A 13091-nucleotide genomic window follows, 5' to 3' on the forward strand; every position below is an offset into this window, starting at 1 on the left:
AAACAATTTGCAAGAAGCTCCCCGTAGGTCAGTGGTTCTTCCTGTGGTCTTCCTCCACCTCATATACTGGCTGTCATGTATAACCTATTGTGTGGAGAAAAACTGCACGAAACCAACACAAATAAAAATTTATTTGAAGAGAAAAGAGAAAGTATCATTGAAGCCAGTAAATGCGCGTGTGTGTGTGTGTGTGTGTGTGTGCAGCATTCTCATTCAAGTACTACATTGCATAATTTATGTATAAAATATGTTTTTTATGATGAGTGCACACATGTACATAGAACAATCAAAGGGCACATGTCAGGTAAACTCTGTATTCATCATTTTTATAGTAAACATCACAGAAAGGTGTACAAATATGCAAAGTTTACTCTATATTCAAATGGGTGCAAATGCTGATATGTATGTATGTGTGTGTCTCAGTATGTATGCAGAATGTGTCTACATATTTATGTGTTCGTGTATGTTTGTCTCAGTATGTATGCAAATTGCATCTATATATTTATGCATGTGTGTGTATCAGTATATATGCAAATTGTGTCTACATATGTATGCATGTGTGTGCGTCTCAGTATGTATGTAAATTGTGTCTACATATGTGTGCCTGTGTGTGTCTCAGTATGTAATGAAATTGTGACTATTTATGTATGCATGTGTGTACATATGTAAACATGCATGTGTAATATGTATGTCATAAAAGTCATATTTTTATCCATATCATAGAAACTGATTATGTGTAAGCCTATTAAATATTTTATTTGATCAAAGTTTATAGAGTCGTATCAAATATATGACGTTATCAATTGATCTTTATATTTTGGACGACTCATTCATTAACAGTAAGAGTTTTGTCGACCGGGCTGATAAGTAATTTGCTAAAGTAATCAAGGAAGCAGTACACACAGACCACCTCATCTTCAGAAAAAAGTTTTAAACAACTTGATATTGTGTCATAATACTTCTATTTTGTCATTTACCTTAAAGCTTTACTGCCTTTATTAAAAATGCCTTTTGTTGATGAGATAGTGAATATACCATACAATCAATGAATGAATAATACTTTAAAATATTGTTGAAGTGAGTACTCAAACTCTGTACTGAAACATGAATTTTCTAATGCATTTTTGTATTGTGGTCTGATTAGATAAAGTAAATAAGTAGATGATGGATGTAGTGATGTGTGTTTTCTGTAATATATTATTGATGTGTGTTTCTGTAATATGTTATTGATGTGTTGTCAGGACACCACCAAATAAAATAAAATTTGTACAGATTTACCATTGGTATCTTTCTCGACTTAAATTGACACTGAATGCATTTAAATACAACTATTAGTAAACATTCCATCAAATACCATTATGAACGTTTGAGAAATTTTTTAATCAAAACTTTTCAGAACTGAAAAACTTCTGTCAGTGTAATTAATATTCATGAGTTCTGATGATTTCAGAATATACTACTATATTTCTAAAAATGTATTATCTCAATATTAATTTGATGTTTCATTTTTTGTATTTCACTGGACACTTCAAGAATGATATACCTGTAACTAATATACTCAGAAATTGGAGATTAACATTGTTCATTTTCCTAGGAAACACAGATTTAGTATTTTAAAACTAAATCTAAACTTTCAATTTGTCATTAATGTGGATCAGTTTTATTCCTTTCCATTTCAGTATGTGATTAATAGTTGTGGTATAAAACACAAAAGAGATCAAAATCTTCTTTTAAGCTTGAAAAGATTATTATAATTATTTTAAATTAGATTTTGATTCATGTATTACATCATCAGTTTTTTTTTATAAAATGTAATACATTTGCAAAGAGTTATCACCCACCCACCCCAACAAAGAAAAATATATGTGCTTGTTACCTAAGACTATTTCACACACTTTGTTCAAATTTTCACTGTTGTTTATGTTAGTATGTCCAATAGTGTTAATTGTGCTTATTTCTAGAGTTCTCTATCACATGTACTCGGATCACTAACACATGCCGGTAACTATGATTGGAACTGACATTTCCGTCAGGTCGCAAAACAGCCTCAGAGGTATATGTAAGAATACACATCAGATGGATGTGTTTTGTGATTCGCCTTTGGCGGAGTGCACCTCATATGTTAAGACAGCAAAGGCCGATGTTGTTCCTTATCATTTCGACTCCTTCCGCCGCTATTATTGTTCAGTGTGAATGAAAGAAGTTCAGAATTCTTTCTAGACTTTTTTGAAAAGCCTGATTGCCAATAACTAATAAAATAACTCCCAATTAGTTAGTACATTGGATAATGAAAATAATAAGATCCGGTGGATCAGATCAATGGGCGCAGTGGATCACGGGGAAAACAATGCGGGTCCGTACTTTCACTAAGATGGATTATGCCAGGGCCTAGTTATCTTGAATCGGGTCACAAATAGTACTTTCAGTTCAGTACCCACGAATGTAGTTCAGTCTATTTTTAGATAATTTTTTCCTCTCTCTCATTTTGGTGGTGATAGAAGAGTTATATTTATGCATTTTTGGCAGGGGTTTAAAGGTAATTGGTTATTCTTGAGAATATGAGCTTATGGTGTGGTTTTCTGTTTTTATTTTTGCGACAGTGCACAGTGAGTAATAAGGCCTTGGTGATGATCCGGAAGTGAAATCTATGTTTCATTGCATATTGCTTTGTTTACAGTCCAACCTCAACACAAAAAAAAAAATGCCGGTGAACCTATGACAAGAACTTCACCGTGAAGTCATCTTTGAAGGTATTTTCGATTATTATATGATTTGTATTGTCACACAGTGATAGTTCAGTTCTGAGAAACAAATGTAGAAAATATATAGTAAAACTAATTATGTTCTGGGTCCTGTCATGCGGTCTCGTGATCACCGGAAATCTTGAGAACCATGGTATGACTGAAGTAAACAGGTTTGAATTACAATTTGTAAATAAAGCCAAGTGTGTGTGTATATATATATATATATATATATATATATATATATATATATATATATATATGTGTGTGTGTGTGTGTAAACTATTCAGGAAGTTGACAATCAAGTTTGACGTCATTTGCAAAATAACCAAAAAAGTTATCAGAAATCTCGATGAACTCAAGAATTCATCCTATGTTGTTTATGGGGGGGGGGGGATTCGATGAGAAGAATTTACAAAAAGGCAGACAAAGAAGTATAGAAAATTATGGATTTTATTGAGAAAACACAGGTGCATTTACCTAGCGATGTATGATGATAACATTTGTATTTCACTATATTTATACATGTATATTGTGTGTTAGAATGTCTAATACATTTAGCTTGGTGTTGTCATCTGTGGTTTCTGTAATGTATAAATGTTTGTGATGTTTTTTTTAATATTTGTTATTACTGCATTCATCATTTATCTTGTTCTTAACAGCTGACTTATATAATGCTGACTATGAACTACCTTTTATTCACTTTCTTTTTTTTTCTTCATCTTACAACAGAATAAAATTTTCACATTTCTCAGAAAATAGCCTAAATTATTGCACTATATCGAAACTTGTACACATTTTTTTATCATTATATAATCAGATTCATTTTCCACACTGAAAACTTGACAAAATGTTAAATTTTACAATCGCTTCGTACGTGATATGCTTATACAAAGTGGAAAAAGTATTCTGTACGGCTGGATGCCCTATTGCATCAGTATTACCGTTAACGGCAACAATGGCACCCGTTTCTAAATGGAATTTTCCATATACAGACATAAAGGTGGTGTATGTTAATTAATATGCTAGTTATACTTCGCAAAATATGTGCAATGGAAACTCACCAAGCAAGCTTCGAAGCATTGAAGAATGCTATAATTCATACAGAACAAATAGCACACGCATAGAATACACATATCTAACAAATATCACACGCATAGAATACACATATCTAACAAATATCACACGCATATAATACACATATCTAACCCATGCATACCTTTTGAAAAATGAACCTTGACCTTGAGTGAGTGCCTTGCTAGTGTCCACTAACAGCAGAACACGTTAAGTATATCAAATTCCAAAGACGAGACTTTTATAGTTATCTTGTAAAAGAAAATATTTACTTTTATTTGGAAGGTTTATCATTTGAAGCACTTCACTTGTTAACATAGATATTCTGGCAACTTTTTCAGGCTCAATGCCTTTTATCTTGAACGACAAAATATTTACATTTATTTCTAACGTTTTTCGCATAATTTTTTTCAAGAATTTAATTTGCTGTTATTTGTAAGAGAGTTACAAGAGCCTACCATTGTTACAATTTCTTCTTGATGTTGGGATTTTGTGTTGACCCAGATCTCTCAGATTCGATTGAATTTACATCCAGTAAGCTTTATTTGTACATTATTTATGGCTGCTACTAATCTCTACCAAATGTAGGTTACAGTGACCAAATGTCGAGTCAGATTACCCGGGATTCTACACAGCCATTTTATTTTCGTCACAGGAAATGTAGTTGTACACCACATTTTAAGTATATTTTGTATCTTCTTGCCTTTAATATAGTTTTTGATTTTTTCTTCAAATAAGTATTATGTATTATCTTGAAGTTGTTACATGACTGTATCGTGTTTGATTTGGGGTATTAATGTATAATGATGTAAGTATTGTATACGCATTACACTTTCTTGCCGAATTCCCGTTTGACCATCAGTACTTATTGAGCTACATGGTATTGTAGTTATTGTGTGCACCTTACCTTTTCTTGTTGAATTCCCATCCATCATAATTACCTTTGATCTACATATTACTGTGATTAATTTTGTAACATTCTTGATTTTATTGAGTGGAGTTTTATTGGAGTGAAGTTCCTCTTTGACTTAAAGCATCAGAAAATTTATTTGGGTTTATTTGCCTGGCATTTATGTTTTGTTTTGAAGATTTTATTTCGCAGAGGGTTACAGAAGTTTACCTTTTTTTTTACAATTTATTCTTTATGCTGGGGGGTGCATCTACACAGATCTATTTGAATAGATTTTTTTTAGCCAACAAGCTATACTTGTGCGTTTTGATGGGTACTAACAATCTCTACCAAAAATAGGTTGCAGTGACATATCTTCAAGTCAAATTACCCTCTTTGGGGTCTTAGATTATGCTTAGAGCAGGCAGGCCATAAATCGCATGACCGGCAAATTTTTATTTAATTTTGTTTGACCTTCTGCAGTTAGAGTTGAATTTATTTATTATACTTTCAACAATAAATTTCTTGAATAAAATACAGGACTTTCTGGAGCTATATATATATATATATATATATATATATATATATATATATATATATATATATATATATATATATATATATATATATATTAGCAACTGAATCCGGGATTCTACACAGCAATTTTTTTTTCCGTCACAGGAAATGAGTAGCTCTAGACGTCTACCACATTTTAAGTATATTTTGTATTATCTTGCCTTTAATATTGCAGTTGATTATTTTCTTCAAATTATTATGTATTATCTTGTAGTTTTTACTTGATTGTATAGTGTCTGATTTTATTATTATGTATTATCTTGTAGTTTTTACTTGATTGTATAGTGTTGGATTTTATTATTATGTATTATCTTGTAGTTTTTACTTGATTGTATAGTGTCTGATTTTATTATTATGTATTATCTTGTAGTTTTTACTTGATTGTATAGTGTCTGATTTTATTATTATGTATTATCTTGTAGTTTTTACTTGATTGTATAGTGTTGGATTTTATTATTATGTATTATCTTGTAGTTTTTACTTGATTGTATAGTGTCTGATTTTATTATTATGTATTATCTTGTAGTTTTTACTTGATTGTATAGTGTCTGATTTTATTATTATGTATTATCTTGTAGTTTTTACTTGATTGTATAGTGTCTGATTTTATTATTATGTATTATCTTGCCTTTAATATACATTGGTGTATTCTATACGCGTTACCCATTTTTCTCGAATTCCCGTCCACCATAAGTACCTTTGATCTACATATTACTGTGATTAATTTTGTATCATTCTTGATTTTAATGGAGTAGAGTTTTATTGGAGTGGAGTTCCCCTTTGACTTAAATCACCAGGCAATGCAAATTTGTTTCCCCAGTTTACAGTGGTCATACTGATTTCGGTGTGTGCCATTGAGGTGGAGGAGGGGCCATTTTTTAATGACTTTGTTACTGTTTCAATGGTAATGTTTTGTGGCACGTGTCTCCAAACTTAGATACAGAAAAAAATGTGGCTGGCGCGATGGTTGAGTGGTGACCATTCAAAATTTGTAAGCCATCGGTCGCGAGTTCGAATCTTGTCCAGATCAGCCTTAATCAGTTTGACAAAAGACATTACTCCCATTGCATCGGCAGTATAGAGCCTTCCTGTGTTGACATGCCACAAATAAAGACATTACTCCCATTGTATCGGTAGTATAGAGCCTTCCTGTGTTGATATGCTATCAAATAAAGACATTACTCCCATTGTATCGGTAGTATAGAGCCTTCCTGTGTTGATATGCCGTCAAATAAATACGTTACTCCCATTGCATTGGTATTATAGAGCCTTCATGTGTTGATATGCCGTCAAATAAATACGTTACTCCCATTGTATTGGTATTATAGAGCCTTCATGTGTTGATATGCCGTCAAATAAATACGTTACTCCCATTGCATTGGTATTATAGAGCCTTCATGTGTTGATATGCAATCAAACTCCACAAAACAAAAGAACTCGTACAGTACTAATATCAGTGAAGTATACGGTTTCAGCCTTGTTAAATATCGAAAACATCAGACTGTGAATAAAAATAGAACCTGATCTCATCCCATCACTAACACCATCATCACCCAATCTAGATATTACATCGCTGTTAATCTCATTCCATCATTTAACACCATCACACAGCTGGATCCCAGATCACTGTTAATCTCATCCAGTCATTAACACCATCACCCAGTCTAGATCCCAGATCACTGTTAATCTCATCCCATCACTTAACACCATCACCCAGTCTAGATCCCAGGTCACTGTTAATCTCATCCCATCACTTAACACCATCACCCAGTCTAGATCCCAGATCACTGTTAATCTCATCCCATCACTTAACACCATCACCCAGTCTAGATCCCAGATCAATGTTAATCTCATCCCATCACTTAACACCATCACCCAGTCTAGATCCCAGATCACTGTTAATCTCATCCCATCACTTAACACCATCACCCAGTCTAGATCCCAGGTCACTGTTAATCTCATCCCATCACTTAACACCATCACCCAGTCTAGATCCCAGATCACTGTTAATCTCATCCCATCACTTAACACCATCACCCAGTCTAGATCCCAGATCACTGTTAATCTCATCCCATCACTTAACACCATCACCCAGTCTAGATCCCAGGTCACTGTTAATCTCATCCCAACACTAGTACCAACATAACTAGTCTAGATCCTAGATCACTGCTAAGCTGATGGGGGTTCGATTTTTCTGCCAGGACAAAGGCACGCATTATATCCTCGTAATATATCCCCGGTTGCCCCCCCCCCCCCCCCCCCCCCGTAGGCCCTGGTGGCTAGTGCATGTAACTTCTATGATGAAACTCTCATATATCACATAAGTATTTGATTCGTGCATGCCTCTTCTAGGATGAAACTCGACCAAAGTCCATACCTTCCCGTGCCCACTTATAGTAGAACTCGTTCCTGTCGAGTGTTATTGCTTCCATCCAGAAACCTTTCTTCTTTTTCTTTCAAAGCCATAATGTTTTGTATGTATCACGAAATGGAATCATGGACTTTTATTATAAAAATTGTTTAAATGAAGATTTTTTTTTCTTCAAATGCATATTGTTAAGTATTTATTTTACTTAGATCACATTTTCTATATTACTTTTTAAATAATTTTAATATCGTTATTGTTTATCTTTTATCTTGTACATATTTACCTTTATTTGGAAGAACTTGTAGGAGTACGTATTGGCGTTTATTTGGAAGGACATGTCTTGTAGGAGTACGTATTTACGTTTATTTGGAAGGGCTTGTCTTATAGGAGTATGTATTTACGTTTATTTGGAATGGCTTGTCTTGTAGTAGTACGTATTTGTGTTTATTTTGACGGACTTGGTTTGCATAAGGTTTTTACAATTTTTACAAGTATATTTTTAAACATTTGGACTTGAGACATTTTTATCAACCTTGTAAGCACAATTTGAAACATCAATGTCGCAGATTTATAAAAAAACAAAAACAAAACATGGAATATAATACGCCTCAGTTTACACATGGTTAGATTGATCAAGTTTCATGCCACGAAAGCCATATTTACCCTTGTAAATAAGTTATTGAAATCTTGGACTTAAAGGTTTTTCATCTAGATTTGAGGTATACATATTTTACAAACAAAAATCTAATTCTGAACATTATTAACAAGTCTATTTATGGTCGTCCCACGTAAAACATCGCATCGACTCACGTAGTTTTCAGGAAACGAGAATTTAACAGGAACACAATCTAATCTCAGTGTACCTGAAAAAGAACTGATTCGGCCATCCGCGCAACTTACGGTTTGATGTTCCCATATGGGTCTTTTCTCCATATATTTTGGCCACACAACTTCAAAAGAGAATAGCAGAAACTGTTCATTATAATTAATTACAACTGTTAGAAATATCATGGTTACATTTATGTAATTAAAAATAGGTATAAACGTTGAATCGGTTGCCATTGGCACAAGCATTTCAGTTTTTACTTATTTCCAAAACTTGACCTAATAGTAACAATAATGAAAGTACTCATAGCAATTAGAAATAATTGCAAATATAGTTTCTAGTATGTTGAATTAAAGTCATGTGATCAAAATGTAATGTATAAATGTCCAAGATGGGAACATAAAACCTAATTAGTTATTTTAATGTGTTATTCTGTGTAGTAAATTGAATGTATACAAGTCCCTTGGCTTATCAAACAAAAATATGTATTGTCTTAAGGTGCTGTGGGAAGTCACTTGAATGTATATGTTTGCCTGACTAATATGTTTGTAATTATATTTATTGGTAATAAAAAAGTCACAGAAAGACACTTGTTTGTCTTATTCTTCACAGCCACAGAAAGACTTGTTCGTGGTATATATTTACAGAGACAAGAAAGGACACGTGTTCATCTTATATCTTCACACAGTCACGGAAAGACACTGGATCGTCTTATTCTTCACACAGTCACGGAGACACTTGTTCGTCTTATTCTTTACACAGTCATAGAGAGAAACACTTGTTCGTCTTATTCTTCACACAGTCGCAGAAAGAAACACCTGTTCGCCTTATTCGTCTCACGGTAACACAGACACTTGTTCGTCTTATTCTTCACACGGTCACAGAAATATATAATTGTCCATCTTATGCGTCATAGTCCCAGAAGACACTTTTTCGCTCAAACATATTGGTTAGCATCAATAATACACACTAGATTCTCGTTTACTTTTGGTGGGTTGGGGAGGGGCAATTTCTCTCTCACCAGATTAACATTATATATATTTAAAAAAAAAAGATAAACCAGGATCATGTAGGCTTGGTATTATAAAAGCCAAACTATACGAGGTGTTTACTGTTAATGGAGATTCTCGTAATCATTTTGACTTTCTTGTCGAAATACTTGAACCGAATAGCATCACCAGGAAACAACATAAAAGATGACGTTCTAATAATGAATAAATAGATGGAAAAACATGTCATATATGAGGAAAGATATGGCAGCTACTATGTTACAAATAAAGTGTTTGGATACGAAAAAGAAACGATCTGCCGTGATAATGCATGTATCAATATAGGTTCCATAGTGTACGACTTCAGTATGTTTTGTCGACTGAAGACATATATATATTATTTTTGTATCTGATAATCGACTCCCCTAAACGTGTGACCAACAATAGTAACTATTATCTGAAGAAAACAAAATAACATTGCTTACATTACATAAATAATAGAAACATTACCTGTTGGTTTCACCGCTATTTGCATAATTGTTTTATATTTACAATGACACGGCTTAGAGTTTCAAGTTATGTTCCAAAGTTTATAGAAATAATATAACATCTTATTTAAAGGTTTTAAATAATCTTTTTCATGACCAGACATTAAAGTCTTGAAATGGTAAATATAATCTTACAAAACTGATTTAAGCCTTTTGAAAACAAAATGTATAATGTCTTGTAGTAAGACTTATACATAGGAGTACAGTAACCGTGAGGCAAGGTTCACGGCAATCGCAGTACTAGTATTTCACGCAATATAATGCAGTAATAAGGTTTAAATGACATTGCATGCCATGTTTTCGCAGAAGTAATGTAATTTGGTATATTCAAATTAATCCGCCTGGTGCTCTGCTATCAAGGACTGTTGGACGAGATAAAACCAAAATCGTGTACTTTATCGAAGACTGCTAGTAGAGATAAAACCAAAGTCGTGTACTCTATCAAAGACTGCTAGTAGAGATAAAACCAAAATCGTGCACTCTATCAAAGACTATTAGTAGAGATAAAACCAAAATCGTGTACTCTATCGAAGACTGCTAGTAGAGATAAAACCAAAATCGTGTACTCTATCGAAGACTGCTAGTAGAGATAAAACCAAAGTCGTGCACTCTATCAAAGACTATTAGTAGAAATAAAACCAAAATCGTGTACTCTATCGAAGACTGCTAGTAGAGATAAAACCAAAATCGTGTACTCTATCAAAGACTATTAGTAGAGATAAAACCAAAATCGTGTACTCTATCGAAGACTGCTAGTAGAGATAAAACCACAGTCGTGTACTCTATCTAAGACTGCTAGTAGAGATAAAACCAAAATCGTGCACTCTATCAAAGACTATTAGTAGAGATAAAACCAAAATCGTGTACTCTATCAAAGACTGCTAGTAGAGATAAAACCAAAATCGTGCACTCTATCGAAGACTGCTAGTAGAGATAAAACCAAAATCGTGCACTCTATCGAAGACTGCTAGTAGAGATAAAACCAAAATCGTGCACTCTATCAAAGACTGCTAGTAGAGATAAAACCAAAATCGTGCCCTCTATCAAAGACTATTAGTAGAGATAAAACCAAAATCGTGTACTCTATCGAAGACTGCTAGTAGAGATAAAACCACAGTCGTGTACTCTATCGAAGACTGCTAGTAGAGATAAAACCAAAATCGTGTACTTTATCGAAGACTGCTAGTAGAGATAAAACCAAAGTCGTGTACTCTATCGAAGACTGCTAGTAGAGATGAAACCAAAGTCGTGTACTCTATCGAAGACTGCTAGTAGAGATAAAACCAAAGTCGTGTACTCTATCGAAGACTGCTAGTAGAGATAAAACCAAAGTCGTGTACTTTATCGAAGACTGCTAGTAGAGATAAAACCAAAGTCGTGTACTCTATCGAAGACTGCTAGTAGAGATAAAACCAAAGTCGTGTACTCTATCGAAGACTGCTAGTAGAGATAAAACCAAAGTCGTGTACTCTATCGAAGACTGCTAGTAGAGATAAAACCAAAGTCGTGTACTTTATCGAAGACTGCTAGTAGAGATAAAACCAAAGTCGTGTACTCTATCGAAGACTGCTAGTAGAGATAAAACCAAAGTCGTGTACTCTATCGAAGACTGCTAGTAGAGATAAAACCAAAGTCGTGTACTCTATCGAAGACTGCTAGTAGAGATAAAACCAAAGTCGTGTACTCTATCGAAGACTGCTAGTAGAGATAAAACCAAAGTCGTGTACTCTATCGAAGACTGCTAAGTAGAGATAAAACCAAAGTCGTGTACTCTATCGAAGACTGCTAGTAGAGATAAAACCAAAATCGTGTACTCTATCGAAGACTGCTAGTAGAGATAAAACCAAAATCGTGTACTCTATCGAAGACTGCTAGTAGAGATAAAACCAAAGTCGTGTACTCTATCGAAGACTGCTAGTAGAGATAAAACCAAAATCGTGTACTCTATCGAAGACTGCTAGTAGAGATAAAACCAAAGTCGTGTACTCTATCGAAGACTGCTAGTAGAGATAAAACCAAAGTCGTGTACTCTATCGAAGACTGCTAAGTAGAGATAAAACCAAAGTCGTGTACTCTATCGAAGACTGCTAGTAGAGATTAAACCAAAGTCGTGTACTCTATCGAAGACTGCTAGTAGAGATTAAACCAAAGTCGTGTACTCTATCGAAGACTGCTAAGTAGAGATAAAACCAAAGTCGTGTACTCTATCGAAGACTGCTAGTAGAGATAAAACCAAAATCGTGTACTCTATCGAAGACTGCTAGTAGAGATAAAACCACAGTCGTGTACTCTATCGAAGACTGCTAGTAGAGATAAAACCAAAGTCGTGTACTTTATCGACGACTGCTAGTAGAGCTAAAACCAAAGTCGTGTACTCTATCGAAGACTGCTAGTAGAGATAAAACCAAAATCGTGTACTCTATCGAAGACTGCTAGTAGAGATAAAACCAAAGTCGTGTACTCTATCGAAGACTGCTAGTAGAGATAAAACCAAAATCGTGTACTCTATCGAAGACTGCTAGTAGAGATAAAACCAAAGTCGTGCACTCTATCAAAGACTATTAATAGAGATAAAACCAAAATCGTGTACTCTATCAAAGACTATTAGTAGTGATAACAAAGATCACGTAGGTTATCGACTGTTGGATGAGATAGTCAAGATCGTGTAGAAATAAGTCAAATATAGATGTAATATAATCTGGCATGATCAAATTAATTATCCAGGTGTTAGCCTATCAAAGACTGTTGGTAAAAGTAAACAAGGTCGTGTAGAAAGAAATCAGACATAATGCTATCAAAACCTTTCAAAAGCTCATTAAAAAGATAATAAATTATTTGGAAGTTAAATTTCTGATCCAATTATTGCGTCGCTATTTCCTAGATGACATTACCGTTTGTATAAACTGAACGCATCCTGTTTTGAAACATTGTTATGTGGTAGAAACCATTTGAGGTAGTAAGTACTTTTAAAAAAACAACACAGTAAGATACCAACTTTGACTTTGCCGTCAGCACCCTCGGCTTAAAACCCCAGACAATGAGACCCTTCTCTCTCTCTCTCTCTCTCTCTCTGTAATTTA

The 13091-nt window shown here is 33.9% G+C and overlaps 1 protein-coding gene across 1 annotated transcript; it reads right to left on the reverse strand.

Moving 5' to 3' along the window:
• Positions 1–6184: 6184 nt before the first annotated feature.
• Positions 6185–7959, reverse strand: LOC149782392 (uncharacterized). The gene is made up of 2 exons (XM_089933779.1): positions 6426–7959; positions 6185–6364 (listed from the first exon to the last, which is right to left on the reverse strand). The coding sequence occupies exon 1, from the start codon at positions 7402–7404 to the stop codon at positions 6916–6918; it is 489 nt and encodes a 162-aa protein (XP_089789905.1). The 5' UTR covers positions 7405–7959; the 3' UTR covers positions 6185–6364; positions 6426–6915.
• Positions 7960–13091: the final 5132 nt, after the last annotated feature.

Source organism: Sinohyriopsis cumingii, chromosome 15 (genome assembly GCF_028554795.1).
Source record: "Sinohyriopsis cumingii isolate HCF-2022 chromosome 15, ASM2855479v2, whole genome shotgun sequence".
Taxonomy (NCBI): domain Eukaryota; kingdom Metazoa; phylum Mollusca; class Bivalvia; order Unionida; family Unionidae; genus Sinohyriopsis; species Sinohyriopsis cumingii.